Source organism: Penicillium chermesinum (genome assembly GCF_028974085.1).
Source record: "Penicillium chermesinum strain IBT 19713 chromosome Unknown utg000006l:1.0-2335141.0:1.0-2336784.0, whole genome shotgun sequence".
NCBI classification, from domain to species: domain Eukaryota; kingdom Fungi; phylum Ascomycota; class Eurotiomycetes; order Eurotiales; family Aspergillaceae; genus Penicillium; species Penicillium chermesinum.
The window spans coordinates 2,069,081-2,084,159 of record NW_026695316.1 but is presented as its reverse complement, the minus strand read 5'-3'; the positions used below and the strand labels follow the sequence as shown (position 1 = coordinate 2,084,159).

The 15,079-nt window shown below is 51.6% G+C and overlaps 9 protein-coding genes across 9 annotated transcripts; 6 read left to right on the top strand and 3 right to left on the bottom strand.

The window, feature by feature from the left end:
* Positions 1 to 70: 70 nt before the first annotated feature.
* Positions 71 to 2,578, bottom strand: N7468_008594 (WD40 repeat and Utp12 domain-containing protein; the record flags this gene model as incomplete). The annotated part of the gene is made up of 2 exons (XM_058477890.1): positions 71 to 1,973; positions 2,031 to 2,578. 2 exons carry the CDS (start codon positions 2,576 to 2,578, stop codon positions 71 to 73), a joined length of 2,451 nt encoding a protein of 816 aa, XP_058328235.1.
* Positions 2,579 to 5,606: 3,028 nt separating this feature from the next.
* N7468_008593 (uncharacterized protein) lies at positions 5,607 to 7,667 on the top strand (the record flags this gene model as incomplete). The annotated part of the gene is made up of 4 exons (XM_058477889.1): positions 5,607 to 5,713; positions 5,799 to 6,687; positions 6,761 to 7,468; positions 7,515 to 7,667. The coding sequence occupies 4 exons, from the start codon at positions 5,607 to 5,609 to the stop codon at positions 7,665 to 7,667; spliced, it is 1,857 nt and encodes a 618-aa protein (XP_058328234.1).
* Positions 7,668 to 7,671: 4 nt separating this feature from the next.
* On the top strand, positions 7,672 to 8,188 carry N7468_008592 (BET domain-containing protein; the record flags this gene model as incomplete). The annotated part of the gene is made up of 2 exons (XM_058477888.1): positions 7,672 to 7,719; positions 7,787 to 8,188. The coding sequence occupies 2 exons, from the start codon at positions 7,672 to 7,674 to the stop codon at positions 8,186 to 8,188; spliced, it is 450 nt and encodes a 149-aa protein (XP_058328233.1).
* A 903-nt stretch (positions 8,189 to 9,091) lies between these two features.
* On the top strand, positions 9,092 to 10,446 carry N7468_008591 (uncharacterized protein; the record flags this gene model as incomplete). The annotated part of the gene is made up of 4 exons (XM_058477887.1): positions 9,092 to 9,202; positions 9,296 to 9,394; positions 9,498 to 10,109; positions 10,183 to 10,446. Coding segments are annotated over 4 exons (1,086 nt in total), but the record flags the coding sequence as incomplete, so codon positions are not given.
* Positions 10,447 to 10,968: 522 nt separating this feature from the next.
* On the top strand, positions 10,969 to 11,325 carry dph3 (CSL family zinc fnger-containing protein; the record flags this gene model as incomplete). Its single annotated transcript, XM_058477886.1, has 2 exons — positions 10,969 to 11,163; positions 11,266 to 11,325. The coding sequence occupies 2 exons, from the start codon at positions 10,969 to 10,971 to the stop codon at positions 11,323 to 11,325; spliced, it is 255 nt and encodes an 84-aa protein (XP_058328231.1).
* A 6-nt stretch (positions 11,326 to 11,331) lies between these two features.
* Positions 11,332 to 11,662, top strand: N7468_008589 (uncharacterized protein; the record flags this gene model as incomplete). The annotated part of the gene is made up of 2 exons (XM_058477885.1): positions 11,332 to 11,394; positions 11,474 to 11,662. The coding sequence occupies 2 exons, from the start codon at positions 11,332 to 11,334 to the stop codon at positions 11,660 to 11,662; spliced, it is 252 nt and encodes an 83-aa protein (XP_058328230.1).
* Positions 11,663 to 12,095: 433 nt separating this feature from the next.
* N7468_008588 (frataxin family protein) lies at positions 12,096 to 12,790 on the bottom strand (the record flags this gene model as incomplete). The annotated part of the gene is made up of 2 exons (XM_058477884.1): positions 12,096 to 12,371; positions 12,440 to 12,790. The coding sequence occupies 2 exons, from the start codon at positions 12,788 to 12,790 to the stop codon at positions 12,096 to 12,098; spliced, it is 627 nt and encodes a 208-aa protein (XP_058328229.1).
* A 334-nt stretch (positions 12,791 to 13,124) lies between these two features.
* On the bottom strand, positions 13,125 to 13,530 carry N7468_008587 (CVNH domain-containing protein; the record flags this gene model as incomplete). The annotated part of the gene is made up of 2 exons (XM_058477883.1): positions 13,125 to 13,324; positions 13,389 to 13,530. 2 exons carry the CDS (start codon positions 13,528 to 13,530, stop codon positions 13,125 to 13,127), a joined length of 342 nt encoding a protein of 113 aa, XP_058328228.1.
* A 739-nt stretch (positions 13,531 to 14,269) lies between these two features.
* Positions 14,270 to 14,749, top strand: N7468_008586 (nuclear transport factor 2 family protein; the record flags this gene model as incomplete). The annotated part of the gene is made up of 1 exon (XM_058477882.1): positions 14,270 to 14,749. One exon carries the CDS (start codon positions 14,270 to 14,272, stop codon positions 14,747 to 14,749), a length of 480 nt encoding a protein of 159 aa, XP_058328227.1.
* Positions 14,750 to 15,079: the final 330 nt, after the last annotated feature.

Here is a 15,079-nt window from a genome sequence, read left to right as displayed (position 1 = left end):
AAAAAGCCATCAGCCCCCAGGATCATACAGAGAGTCCCCTTCACCTGGAGCTGCAATAAATGCAAACCCATTATTTCTTGCCACCCTTCTTCTTCCCACTCTTGCTCTTTTTCGCGGGCGGCGGCTGGGCAACAGCATCGTCCGACTCCTCGTCCTCGGTATCAGCGATGAAATCCACCATCGACCCATCACTATCCGCTTCATCGTCATCGTCGTCCTCATTCTCCTCAAGCGACTCTTCCGCATCAGAAGAACCAGCCGACTCCTCCGCCTCGACGTCAAGAAGGCCCTCATCGTCATCCTCCTCTTCATCCTCACTGCCGTCATCCACGTCGTCCTCCGATTCATCCGCAATACCGTTCATCATAGACTCATCTTCATCGAACGTCTGCTCCCGGATAGACTTCCGCGGCTTAGACTCCGCCTCGTCGCTATCCTCATCCTCCTGCCCTTCAACATATATCACATCATCCTCGTCCTCATCCTCGCCCTTCGCACCACTCTGGAGCGCCCGTCGCAATCCAAGCTGCGCCTCGAGCATATCCAACTTGCCTTTCAGCAAAAGCAAAGAAGACAGACTCGACGATCGCTGGTCCATGACCTGGTATAATGTGGAAATCCGCTTCAACAGCTCCGGGTGTCCCGCGAGAGCACCGCCATGTGCAACGCAGACCCACTGCATCCACGCCAGAAGGCGGCCGTAACGGCCAGGCCGCGAGGACAGGCGCTCGGCGATCTTCTGCAGCAGGGTCGCGGCGAGAGAGGAGTCGAGGCGTTGGATGGTGGTGCGAATGGTGTTGATGTCGGTGGTGTAGAAGCAGGATTCCAGCATGGCGCTGTCGTTCGTCTTCAGCGACTGCGTCAACACCGTGGAGAGCGAGACGCCGGTAGGGATCTGCTGCACGGCTGCGGCCGGTTTGCCGGGGACCAGGGTGCCGAGGTTGACGTCGTCGTCTAGCTCGGCTTCAACATCGACCTCTTGGCCCGCGCTGGCACGGAGGAGCTCACCGAAGGAGGGCTCAACGCCGTCTTCTTCTTCATCGTCGTCGTCGGCTTTTTCGTCTTGTTCTTCGTCTGAGCCGGCAGCGCTGTCCATTTCGATGTCTGAATCTTGGGCAGCTTTGATGGCCTTGGGCTTCTTTTCGGTGGGCTTATCATTGTCATCGTCTTCGGAGTCAGCGTCTTCGGAGTCAGACACATCGTCGCGGGTGTCATTCATCTCGACGTCGTCGTCGATGTCGTTTCCGGTCTGCACATGAGTGAAGGTCTCATCAACGCGGCTTTCCGTTGCGTCCTTGGTACCACTTGTCTTCGCGGAAGCAATGATCGAGCTAGACTTTGTCTTGGCCACGACCTTTGTTCCGGTAAAGGCGAGCTCGTCGGTGTTCTCGTCCAGGAACTTGACCCGCTCGAAAACCGGAATCACACCACCCTCGGCGTAGGCCACGATGATTTCGTGGCCGTGGAAAGTGGTTGATACTACTGATACAGTGGTGTCAGAGGAGTTCACGACCTTCAGCGCAGCGCTGGCCTTTTGGGTCATCTGTTTGCGGGAAGCCTTAGCGCTGCTGGACTGCGCAGTTTGTGGCTGGGCGAAGGGTTTGCTGAAGAACTCGATAGTTCCATCTGAAGTAACAGCGGCAAGAATTTGCTTCTCTGGGCTGGCGGCTTGCAGAGACAAGGAGGTAACGTCGGTCTCGGCGACAAGGTTGCGGACCAGCTTCTGGCTGGAGGCGTCAAATACGTTGATGAAGCGCTCTCCGTCCGCTGCGAGGAATGCGCCCGTGGCTGATTCCTCGGATGAGGTGATCACTGTGTGGATCTGGTTTCGCATAGCAGAGAACTGGGTGGGCTCCTCGGAATTTTCGATGTCTATTAAGAAGGGAGCCTGAGATGCGCAGATAACGGGCGGGTTGGAGGGGACAGGGCGAGAGAGGGTGGAGAAGATAGAGGAGGACGGCAGGTGAATAGTTCTTTAAAAGGTAGATGGTTAGCATCTGAAGTTTATCCAGGTGAAGGGTTCTCCATACCTAAGTGATTTTCCTGTTCGCAGATCCCACTGGATAAGCTTGTTATCGCCGCCAATACTCCAGCCTTCCTGGCCCGGGTGTCCAGCAGTGAACTTGAAATCCTTGATGCCTTTCTCATGTGCACCAGTCAGAGTGCTTACGACTGCATCCTCTACAGGTGAGTAGAAACGAATATCGGAGGTGCTGGTGCCAAACGCAACGACCACATCACCCTGGTCAAACCCGTCAGCATTGCCGTTGACCTCGGAGCCGCGCTTGCGCTTCTTCTTTGGGGAGTTCTTGCCACCGCAATATCCCCAGTCCAGCGAGGTCACCACCTCCTTCGGCGCCAGCGCATGCTCACATTGTAGTCGGCCGGTAGTGGTATCATGGATGCGGAGATGCTGGGCGTCCAGGCCCTGGATGACGGAGGCGAACAGGGCCAATTGGTATTCTGACGGGGAGAACGCGGCTCGCAGGATAGAGGACTTGCTGCCGTGCGACAAACCTGCCCCAGGCGATGCGGCAGAGCCGACCTTGGTGGCCGGTCGAGATGTCTTCTTTCCCATTTTTTTTCTTGATCTCGGGAGCTTTCTTCTTTTCTGAGTTTCACGGGTGATTAAATCTTGCAAGGGGTGCAGCTGATCGGACCCCTAGTCGGCAAGGAGATTCCCAAGAGATATTTTCACAAAACCCTAGAGAAACACGGGCTGAGGCTCTGGGACTCTGGGACGTTCTCGCAGACGATGCGGAAAGGAAAAAAAAGTTCTGTAGACGGTCTATGCGCTAGCCCCGATATGGACTAGCGTCTGAGCACCTTCTCCGGTCTTATCTAATCAGTTCACTGAGCCCCGAGCCCTGAAGGCTGTCCTATTGAGGGAAACAGATGACATGTAGCGCAAGACTCCGATTTGAATAGACAAGTTGCATTGAGGAGTCTGAAGATGAGAGGCTTTAGCTTTTAGTGTTAGTTATTCAGTAACATTGAAAATTGGATACTCAGGTTGCCAGGGCCGCAAATTATTAGCCCTCCATAGTAGCTTTTACCTCGATTCGCAGCTGTCCAAACCGGGAATGGGTTGTTCTGTTGAAAATAGACTTTGGCGATGGAAGTTCCCGCTACATTGCAGCACCCATTTTTTGGCTGTAGAGATCGCCTGATTTGTTGATTCTACGACGCTTGGACAGTGTTTCAGAAGTCGGTACTCTGGATTGGGTAGAACTGGATTGGAATCATATCATCGAACTTGCGCAACAGATTATTTGTCCAGTGAATTAGTACTACATGGAGTTGTTTGTGGATAACTTCACTGGGCAAGTAGCTTATTTGGTGGATTCCTTGCTGTTTCAACGGACCTTCGACGGAGAATATTCGGTCTCGACTCTACTGAGATCATTTTAGAGTCGAGTTGAGGAAAGAGACTAGATTGGATATTTCAATATCCGGTCGAAAGCAAGCCATTGCTATGCTCAAGTAGTTGAGCAGCACGTAAGCAGAAGCTGGACCTAGAGGAAACTGAAAGACTGAACAAGTTGCGATTAGGTGGGATAAACCGGTACTGTATGAGAAATCCCAGCATTGGCTTGGCTGCTTAGTGTCAGATTAGGATTTCAAATTATAGATAGATGAACATCTCCAAGTCTGGGTATGGTTGAAACATTGATGCCTTTAATGTCCGCTTTGGGAGACGCTGAACTCTGGGAATCAATACTGCCAAGTCAATCAAAAGCATGAGGATGATTCTACTTGCGAGCAATATTGACGTTCTCATACTAGTAAATCTTGATAAGTCTAATATAATAAGCTGAAGAGTCAGAAGTTCGGTCGGTTGTTTTCTTTGTCCACATACACCGACACGCTGCTCCATCATTCTAAACCAGGCGGCATGATCAGTATGAAGAAGACAGCCCGGAACAGGGGGTTAATGACTAGAATGGAATAGCCTTTGGGTTCCGGCTACTGCTGTGATTGCTTGTTCTTCGGGTAGGAAATATCCCATCTCTGTCTGTATTGGCAGCTTATCACCTGGGCATTGACTGACTATATGGACAAAGAAAGGAAGTTGCCATTCAATGGTCGGCATGTCCTATGTTGCAATGACTATGGTTGTTGAAACTGATGTCTCTCGCAGGGGCATCTTTGTTGCTATGCATGTACATCGATTATGAATTATATCTGGGGCATTTGCATTCCGCGGGGTTGGCCCATGTGGAGAGCGTCACCCATCCGCAGGAAGATGCTTTGCGTCCATGATAGATCCATGTGATCGGATATCTGCCTAATCTGCAAGGGCCCATGCCCAACTCTGGCTCAGCCGATTGGTTGTGCAGACGGAAATTGCAGATGCAGCCCTGCATTTCCCAAACCCCAACTTCTGCCCCAGAATCACAATGGAATGGCCCAAGAGGATCCATAACATGATAGGAGCTTGCACGACTCCACCAACTCCACCGACAAAGGAGAGATCACGTGAAGGACCGGGACTCGTCTGGCCCACTAGTCCGGTTTCGGTAACAACCCTAGGGTTAGAGGTTGGACAGGCGTGAAACTCATATTTTGCGGGAGGACAGAATGATTTCATTCGCATCCCTCGCAGAAATCTTTCCAACATCGGGAGATATCATATATATCTCTGCAGCCAGCATTGCTTACACAATACCATGACTCATACTCATGTCTCAAGAATGGTCGAGTCGCGACCCGCATGCTGATCTCATACCATGATCATGACATCTCCCTCTCTGAGCATCAAAAAAAGCCAGAACCGATGATGCTAGGAGAGCAACAGACAAGAAAATTTCTGATCAGTGGTGAAATACGGTACAATACTGGTCTGGGCGGGCCAATCAAGTAAACGGATCTAGGGGCCGCATTGGGGTAGAACCAATGAAAAAGGGGCGGACCCGGTCGAATGCGGCGTAGCGTAGGCAGTGGAGCCGCGGTGGAACTGGTAGCAAGAGAGCGCAAGGCGCCCGTCTGTACTTAAGGATTCTGGCATCCCCTCCGAGGAATTTTCTGCTTCCGTCCTGGAGCTTCTCCTGTTGTGCTGACCGCCCTGTCCCCTTTCCCTTTCTGGTACTAGACGCGTCTGACCGCGTCGCGCCGCGACTCTACTCTAAAGATCGCTTCTCCTACTCCTTTTTTCATCCTTATTTTCCCTAGATTGAACGTCTCCTGTCAGGCACCTTCTGCTTGGAATCTGATAAGAGGCCTCACCTAACCCTTTGTCATTTGACTTGTACTTCACCGGTTTACACCTGAGGCCAGCAAGTCCCCCTATTCGTGACCCGCGGTCTATCCATACCGCCCACGTGATCACATCACCGCCTTTCTTGGCAACATAAAACCATCGTTGCCGGATCGCATTCTCCACTTCTCTTATCCCCGTCTTTTTCTTATCGTCGCGCTTCAATTTCGTCGCGTTTTCTGTTCTTATCTGCGTTTCCTGTCTCCGCGCGATCCTGCAAGTCTAGCCTGTGGTAACGCGCGGAGAGAAGTGTGTATCCAGTCTTCAGCAATTCGCGAACACAATCCCCCAATAACTTCTTTCACATCCGTGTCAACTAGACCCTGTACCTCAGTTCTGCTTGAGCTTCATGGCGACCCCGCCACCCGAGACTCTGACCCAAGTGGTCAAGGAGGAGAAGCCTCAGCTTCCTCCATCCCCTACGGGAGGCTCCGCACCGGACATCGCCCCAAGCAGGTAAGAGAACTACATATTCCCCCACTTTGCTGTCATTACGCGCGTCATATCTCTTCCCGGGGCGCAATCACTAATCGCATAACAGTGTGTCTACAGCAAACGAAGGCCCCAAAATGGACGTGACTTCTGAAGCAACTGAGAGCAACCCCTCCCCACTGAATGGCAATGCAAACGCGGAGCCTAAAGTCGCGAATGGTACCAATGGTACTACCTCTGCTACTTCCCCGCCAAATCTCCCCGCACCCCCTTCAGGTGGTGACAAGCCTGCAGAAGGACTGAACAGGGAAAGCAAGGAACCCGCGGCAGCCCCGTCGGCCCCCGCAACTATCGACACCAGCGAGACTGTCACTGCTCAAGCCCCGCCAGTCCCGACTTCTGAGTCCTTTGAGGCCTCCCAGGGCGACAAGATGGATGTGGACGCGTCTCAGGAGCCGCGAACCGATTCTGAGCCTGCGAAGTCCAACCTTCCCCACCACCCTGTTTCCGAAACCCCAAAGCTGCCTCCACTCCAGACAGATCACGAAATGAAGGACTCTACACCTGCCCCATCCTCACCCTCGAAGGTTTCCCGCGAGCGCGAGGCAGATCCGGCAGAGGAGCCGGCTGCTAAGCGTACTAAGGTTGACGGTCAAGACTCAGCTCACGTGGATTTCAAGCTTCCAGAGGCACCGGCGCCAGCTCCTGAAACTCCCGCCGCAGGAAATGACACAGGAATCACCAAGATGCAGCACAAGTTCCTCACGAAGAGTCTCTCGAGCCTGAAGCGTATGCATGATTCTCGCTTCTACCGCGATCCCGTTGATCCTTTGAAACTCAATATCCCTTCCTACTTCAATATCATCACTAGTCCCATGGATCTGGGCACCATGGAGAAGAAGCTGAAGGCCAACCAGTACTCGTCTCCTCAAGCCTTGATCGACGATTTCAACCTAATGGTGTCAAACTCTGCCACCTTCAATGGCCCAGACCACATTGTGTCGCAAGAAGGCCAGAAGCTGAAAGCCACTTTTGAGAAGCAGATGGCGAACCTCCCTAAAGCAGACGAAGTGGAAGAAAGAGACCAAAGAAGGTAGCGGAGAAGAGCATCTGCCGCGCGCAGGGAGCCTCGCACCTCTCTCGGCAGCGTGTCCACGAAGGCTGCTTCTCCCCCAGAACACTACTTTTGCCTTGGGTCCCGAGGGGCTACCAGTCATTCGTCGTGACTCCTCCAATCCTGATCGCCCAAAGCGCTCCATCCACCCTCCCAAGCGAGATCTTCCCTACTCCACTAAGCCCAAGAAGAAGAAGTTCCAGTGGGAGCTGCGTTTCTGTCAGGAGACTCTCAACGAACTGATGAAGCCGAAGTACGTTCAGTGTGCCTCGCCATTCTACTACCCCGTGGACCCCGTCGCGCTTAATATCCCCACCTACCACAACATCATCAAGAAGCCTATGGATCTGCAGACCATCCAGACAAAGCTCAAGACCGGCCAATACGAGAATGCCAAGGAGTTTGACAGTGATATCCACCTCATGCTCAAGAACTGCTACCGATTCAATTTGGAGGGTGATCCCACCTACATTGCCGGGAAAGAATTTGAAGCGGCTTATCAGGCTCAGTGGGCTAAGAAGGAAGACTTCCTTGAAAAGCATGAGCCTCCACCCGAGCAAACCGACTCGTCTGACAACGAGAGCGACGCGGAGGGTGATGCTTCCGATGAGGAAACCGCCAAGATCAATGCCCTCCAGCGACAGATCGCAGAGATGTCTCGCCAAGTGGAGTTGATGACCCAAAAGAAGAAAACACCCCCCCTCGAGCAAGAAGGCCGGCAAGGCTAAGTCTGGCAAGAAGGATTCTAAGAAGAGCAGCACCGGCAATAAGAAGACGAGCAAGAGTGCCAAGAGCGGCCAGCGTTTCATTACCTACGACGAGAAGCAGATCATCTCCAATGGCATTAGTAGCCTTCCCCGATAAGAAGATGCAGGAAGCCCTCATGATCATTCAGAATAATGTCCCCAGTCTTAAGGTATGTACAGTCTCTCATCATCATCCCTCCCTCACCCCCCATGAGCAAGTCACTAACTCTATATTAGGGAAGCAACGAAGCCGAAATTGAGTTGGACATTGATGAATTGCCCAATGACGTCTTGCTTATGCTGTTGAAGTTCGTCAAAAAGAACGTTCCCAGCATTGTGGATGACGAAGACCCGGCGCCTGCTAGCGTCCCCGCTCCCAAGGCAAAGAAAAACAAGCCCATGAGCAAGTTTGAACAGGAAGCCCAGATCAATATGCTTGAGAGCAACCTCTCCCGTTTCCACGGAGGCGGTGGTCACTCTCCCGACCCCGTTCCTTCCGTCGAGGCCAATGAGTCGAGCGATGACGAATCTGAGGATGACTCTGAGGAAAGTGAAGAGGATAGAGCTACTCCAGCCTTAAGCTTTGCTGCGTTCGTGCTTGTCTCGTTCCGCTGGCTTGACGGATGTAACTTGCTCTGATTTTTGCGTTCCAAGCGTCAACTCCTTCCTCGTGATTTCTTCTGGCTTATTTCGACTCTCAACACGTCTGCTGGCTTGTTCAACTTGCAACTTTTCCAGATCTTTCAGGTGTAGCTGGCTGCTATCCTCTCGTGCTGCCCTGGCCCTGATCAATAACGGGATACATTCCCATATTGTACATATCTTACCTTCTACCCTCTTCCCTTCCCCCGTTTTTCTGTTTCAAATATCCCGGGCCTGGCTCTTCATTGCCCTGAAACCGCTAGGCTTTAATTTTGTGCTTTTAGGGTCTGGTGGACTGGATTGCTTGAACTTCCTTTTTGACCTTCCTCTCTCCGAGTATGTATTCATATCTCCTTTGCGCGTTAAGGGATGAGAATTATTTCTCGATCAATTTCAAGAGGAGGCAATGGAGACTGAGCTAGAACCGGGGTGATTCTTAGGCCTCCATGGTTCGTCTGTACGATTACGAAAGGAATGCGGAAATGCTAAAACTGTATGCGGATTTCTATGTATAATGTCGGCAATTATCAAGTGTACTGCGACTTAGTTGATCGTCCGAGTCTTTTGATTCTACTCGTACTCCTTGCGGGGTGATATCATCCCCTGCGACAATGCTATCGCGTGTTTGCCTTGCAGCATTCTGAAATAATGCAGTAAACCATGGATTTTAGGCGCCGTCGGACCTGGGGCCACTTGGCACTTCCAATCTCCAGCAATAGTCATTAGTGAAGGTCCAGAGTTCGTGAAGGTATACGTAGGGCACAGCGAGCCTCTGCATATCGCTTGTTTGATACTATGAGCATAGCTCCGGAGCAATCTGTGGACTCTCAACTGTCCGGCGGTGAACATTCCTCCTGCACGTCGCCATGATCCCCCCCTTGCGACCCCTCCATTCTTGAGCATAACCCTCAATTCAAACGGCTCTACGAAAATTTGACAACGACTCTGTTGAATCCCGATGGCTCGACTCGTGCCACCAGCAAAGACCCGGTGCGCGCTGCCGCAGTTGAGGTATGCCAGAACGCGTTCGAGCAGCCCAAGTAGCTCAACCATCAACGCGACCATCCAGAAATGGCCGAAACAGGCTGACCAATTGCCCCTCAGGAGCTGAAACAGTGCCAAATAAGACGTGCAAAGAAACAGATCCAACAACAAACGCTCCGACGCCTAGCATTCGCGTCGGATAGCGAGCTCCTCGACGACGTGAGTCCCCACCGTTCTACGAGACAAACCCAATTGGAAGCCAACCTCCATTTGTGCTATCCACAGATCCAAGGGCAATCTTACTGACCCTCTAATCCTACAGTTCCATGATAATCTCGCCTTAATATCACTCTACCTCGAGACTCCCAGCAGTGCTCTCGACCAAGACCAACCGCTAGACCAATCCCAGAGCCTGGGACACCTTCACGACAATGCGCTGTCCCTCCTCCAACCTGAATTCGAAACTTTCTGCTCCAATATCCCCTCTTTTATCACCCAATTCTCCAACATCCTTTCCAAAGCCAGCCACGACCTCCGCGCAATAGCATCAACAAACCCCGACAACAATGACCTAGACGAAAACATGCCCGGCCCCTCGCACTCCCGCTCCCTTTCAACACACAATGCCCGCGCCCGCGCAAGAGATCGGCGCGTTCGCACATCAATGGCGCCTGCGCCCCTCCTCTCCTCCATATTGAACGACCGCGTCCGTGCCCTCCGCTTCTTGCAACTGGAAGAACTGCCGGCAAAGAGGCGCGAAATGGCCGCGCTAGCAGCTGACGTCATTGCGGCGCAGGCGCAGGTACTAGAACGAACAGTGCTCCTGCTCGAAAGGGCGAAGCACGGGGCTTTGGCGCGGGCGACGAAGGCCAAGGCGGAGCATCTGGCGACTGTTGCGCAAGGGGTGGAAGGGAAACTTGAGTACGTACCACTCGTATTTTGATTTACTGATTGGCTCTCCTTGCTATGATCGGTGCTGACTGCGATGCAGGGTGACCAAATTGGAGATCGCTACTACTCTTTATACACCGGAGACTCTAGCAGCACTCTCACGGTACCAGAGGCATCTACGCGAGACGAAGGCTCGGCTGGATGAGCGGCGCGAGTCGGCTATTGAGGAATTGAAGAGGTATGGGGATATTGAGGCTACCAGGGCTGGGGGTGCGGAGCGTGTTGAGGGGGGTACGTTGGCGGAGATCGCGCGACGTTATGGTCTGCTGGTTCGGGAGGTGGACAGTGTGCGAATGGAAATTGCGAGGCTAGGAGAGTAATATCTCCATGTCGCCAACCTTCTCTTGCCTTGGTCTAGCGCAGAGACCTTTCTGGACAGGCATCATATGCTCTCTTTAAACGGAGGCATATTTCAGGACAAATCCAGATTGGTTCTGGGTCAGGATGGCCAATTTACGGGCTTAGAGAAATTGGGACCCTCACGGCAGCTTCCTTGTTCCTCGTTCCGCTCTGGCCTGCTGTCACAGCTCGCCTACCATCTTTATCGATTGGGATCAGTATCGATTCTTCTCCCTGTATCATACCCGGGAATTTTTCCAATGATGATGAAAGTTGTGTTGAGTGTTGTGTTTCCTCATGATTTTGCACCTCATTTTAGCTGTCTGGGTGATGTTACAGATCTGCATAGATCGCCATCACGTGATTGATGATTTTTGTCCGCCACCCGCAACTTTTCCCGCTCCGATTTGGTTCCTGAAGGTCCAACTTTGCCTTTTTGGTTATTCATATGCCTTTGCCCCCCTTTGAAAGGCTCATCATCTCAAGTTTCTATACTCGTCAACATGGCCGACGACGCACTCTCTATCTATGATGAAATCGAGATCGAAGATATGACCTTTGACCCCGCCATCCAAATTTACCATTATCCTTGCCCATGTGGTGACCGCTTCGAGATCGCCATCGACGACCTACGTGATGGCGAGGAAATCGCCGTTTGCCCCAGCTGCAGTCTGATGATTAGGGTGATCTTCGACCTGGTAAGTCCCGAATCCGTGGGAGAGTTCGAGTGAAAAGACAGGAGATTGAAGTATTCTTTTTTTTGGGCGTGGCAAAATGCTAATGGGTTCTCGTCTCTACAGTCCGACCTTCCCAAGCCAGATGACCAACAGAATCCTGGCGCAGTCGCTGTGCAAGCGTGATTTAACATGCGTGTGCTGGGCGTGCGAACACTGCGCCTGTTGACCACCAACCTCACCGAGCCAGTCCCTGTCAGACAACGCGCGCAACATCCATGATTTTCAACTGTATGGCCTGGAATGCTTGTACAATCCCACTTTCCTGTGACAGTATTTGCTACGCAGTGAGGACAATTTGTCTCTGGCAGCAACCGGGAGGCTCAACGGTCTGAAGCCACCGACTACCACCCACCAAGTTGGGCCTGGACTAAATCAGGACCAGGGCGGGTCTACCCGGCTATCATTGAATGAGACCTGGAAGATCCGCGACGAGGCTGCAAAGCTAGCTCACCTGAACTAGACTTTTCAGTGATTCTAAGTGTCTTGGAAGCGTCTAGGTCTGAGATTTGGGTCGATATATTCTCTACGATTACTAGCAGAATTTACCACTTTACAGATGAACCCGATGATAGTACATAGCAGGCAATAGCATCGAGTGTCTAGCAGATAGGTACGCAATGCAACCAATATTGAGGACTTGTTAGCCACCCACTTGAAACCTACTATACAGAAATTTCCGAACACCCTACTCCTGGGTTAAGAACTACAGGTCTGACCCTACAAACCGAGGAACTATGCACCGCTTGAAATTAGTCGTGCTTAATTGCCCATAGAATACAGAATGCCCCATTCCCTCGGGGATGTAAGAAGTAACCAGATAACGTAGGAATCGTATCGCAACAGTACCACGACAGCAAGGTCTCGACCAATGCTAGCCGCCACAAAAAAAAAGTCTAGTCAAGCTCGACTCCGTAGATATCGTGCGGCAAGTTGATCTTCAGCTCCTCATTGAGCAGATCGGTCAAGTTGCTACCGTCCCGCAGATAGATCCACTGCCCGTGGGCAAATTCCCGAGTATCCTGCTTCTCATGCATGCGATCCCCTTCCAGGACCCAGTCGTAGCGCTTGGGCCCGGAGATGGGCGAGCTGAGCCAGATCTGCTTGTTGGGGGGCTGCTTGTTTAGCACGAAAGTGCCGACAGAGGGGACGATGATATTGAGGACGCCGGCCTGGACGGAGAGGTACGGTTAGTGCACCTTGCGATTCAATGGGGCAATGGAAAAGTATGGCTACGCACGCTGTACTCGGCCTCGATATCGGAGCCAGCTTCCTCCTGGGCTTTCTCGAGGTCGTTGATGAGCACGTTGAAGTAGTGCTCGGAGTAGTCGTGGTATTCCTCCGGGGTCAGCGGGGAGGGCTCGGTGACATGGGCCGCGGCGCCAGCGACAGGAGGAGCATCTGTCTTTGGGGGGGGCGGGTTCTCGGTATCAGGTTGGAGGCCCTTGGCACGGCCGCTGTACGAGTGGAATGCGGGCGAGGTGCCGCGCAGGAAACCTTCCGCTGCGGCTCGTAATTGCGGGGAGGTCCTGCTGCGTAGGGTGGGGCGCACTGCTAGCCGGGCGGCACGAGCACTGAAAGATGGCAGCATTGTGCTTTTTGGGAGACTTCGAAAAAAGGATTGGAGTGTTTAGGGGTTAGGAGGTTGGACTAAGGTGCGTGGACCTTGGGGAACGTTAGCTGATTTTCGATGCGGAGGGAAAACTGCCGGGTACATCATCGGTGGGCCGCTCTACCGCCTTCTATATCCTGCTTGCCAACAAGGTGCAAGCTCATCCACCCGGGATTGCTATCTTATATTTGTCTACGTTGGATCATCACGGTCTATAGCTAACTAAATGAACTTTTTTTGATCTCATTTCACGTTGAATCTCATGATAAACATTTTTCACAGAACAGAGTCCAGCATAAAAGCCGTATGCTGTTCACGGGTCTTCATGGGCGAAGTGCAGCGTGCCGTTTGTATTTGTGATATAGGGAGACAGATCAAGATGGTCCCCAACATAGTCCCCAGATAGATTCTTGAGCTCTGAATGCAGGATTACTTGGTGATTTGGGCCCTCAGTTGTAAGCCTGGTATTCCGCGCATCCTTGCTGAAATTAACTCCACCCCATTGGAAGGAACCTGACCAGGCAAGAAATTTGATTAGCTACCAGACCGGATATACAAGTCAGATAATAGAGCTCACCGTCGAGGTTGCCAATATATTCGTCCAGGAGGATGTCTGATGAGACTCCAGCCCCCTCCTCATTGTTGCAAATTGCTTTGAGGGTTGTTCCGCCGGAGTCTTGCACCAGCTGGAAATCACAAGCACTTTCGTTGAAATACATGATTGTTTTGATTGAATTGGTTCTTAGCTTGCCAGAGAGGCTTTCTTTATATACCATGTTTGAAGATATGAAATCATACCTTTAGTCATGAAACAAGATTTGCCACTTACTCATCGCGTGGGGATGCTCCAGCTCGACTGGTTGAGCTTTTTTGGACCCAAGCCCTGGAGCTAGCCACCCCGGAAGCTAGGAATTTAGTTTTCCCTACCTCTAGTACTTGAAGTTTTGTGGCCTAGATCGCCCGAGTCCATATCTGCGCTGAGGTACATTGTGACAGTGGAGGATGCCATAGATGTCTCCGAGCAGTTGGAAATTCACGTCATATTACTGTTGCTACGGGATTTTTGAAATTGTTAGACGGAGTTTGCTGGTTGGCCAAAGCTACAGCAGCAGGTATTTTGTACTAATTCCCCTGCAGCATGCGGAGCCGAGTAACCTGCAGCGCCGGTCATCGGGAAAAGGAAGAACAAGCATCAAAGGCCCACTTTTCCTCTGAGAATCAGCCTAATATCGAAGACGGATCCTCTGTGGTCCAGAACCCAATCAGTGTTAACATAAACATCATTCTGCTTGGCCCGGAGATAAGAGGCGGCATTGGAGGCACTCATCCGATAAATTTGCAAGCAGATAATGGTCGCAGAAATACTATATAAACCCTTGAATTGCTAGAAGGAAAACCAGAAACTCAACCATCAATCATCAAGGAGCGCTTCACGCTTCCCATTCACGTCCAGTCACAATGTCTCTCCCATCTCTCCCATCTCTCCCAGCAACCCTGACACCCGCTCTCAGCGGTCGCGATGCCATTGCCGATGCCATCTATCGTTGCGTCGAGTCCTTTGATCGATGTGACGTGGACCTCTGCAAATCCGCTTTCACAAGCGATGCGATATTCGACCTCAACGGCAATGCGATGGAGGGAATCCAAGCTATTATTGACCAATGCTTCGCTTCGGTCTCCAAGATGGATACGACCCACCATATCACTGGAATCAGAATCAATATTCTAGACGACTCGAAGGCGCAGGCTACTTGTTCCGCCCTCGCTCAGCACTTTACTTCTGGGGAAGGGCTCAAGGGAGACGGGGTTCCGATCCTTGTGGGCTCTGTCTATTGGATTGATTTTACGAAGGATTCTGAGGATGGATTGTGGAAGATCAAGAAGTTGATTCTCAAGTCTCATTGGGCGCAGGGTGATTGGGGTGTCTTTAGCAAATAGGTGTATTCTTGCAAATGCTCCTAAGTAGCAGCTGCCAATACAAGGTGAACTTCAAGTTGGAGACTCCGAGTCCTTCACGAATATATCTTGGTTAGCAATAGTAGTGGTGGTGGTGGCATGCTTCAAGTCTTCATTGTCCCACACAGAGAATATTACTAGTACCACTGGCATCCACTGCAAGTGGCAAGGTTTCCGCTCGAATTACACAAAATTACACAACTTGACAAGCGATTCTTAGTACATTCTTGTATATTCAACTGTTAATACTAAGGTCGTAGTACATGCAAGACGGCTAAATTGTGCTTCGACGTCCATGCAAGCTCTAGATGT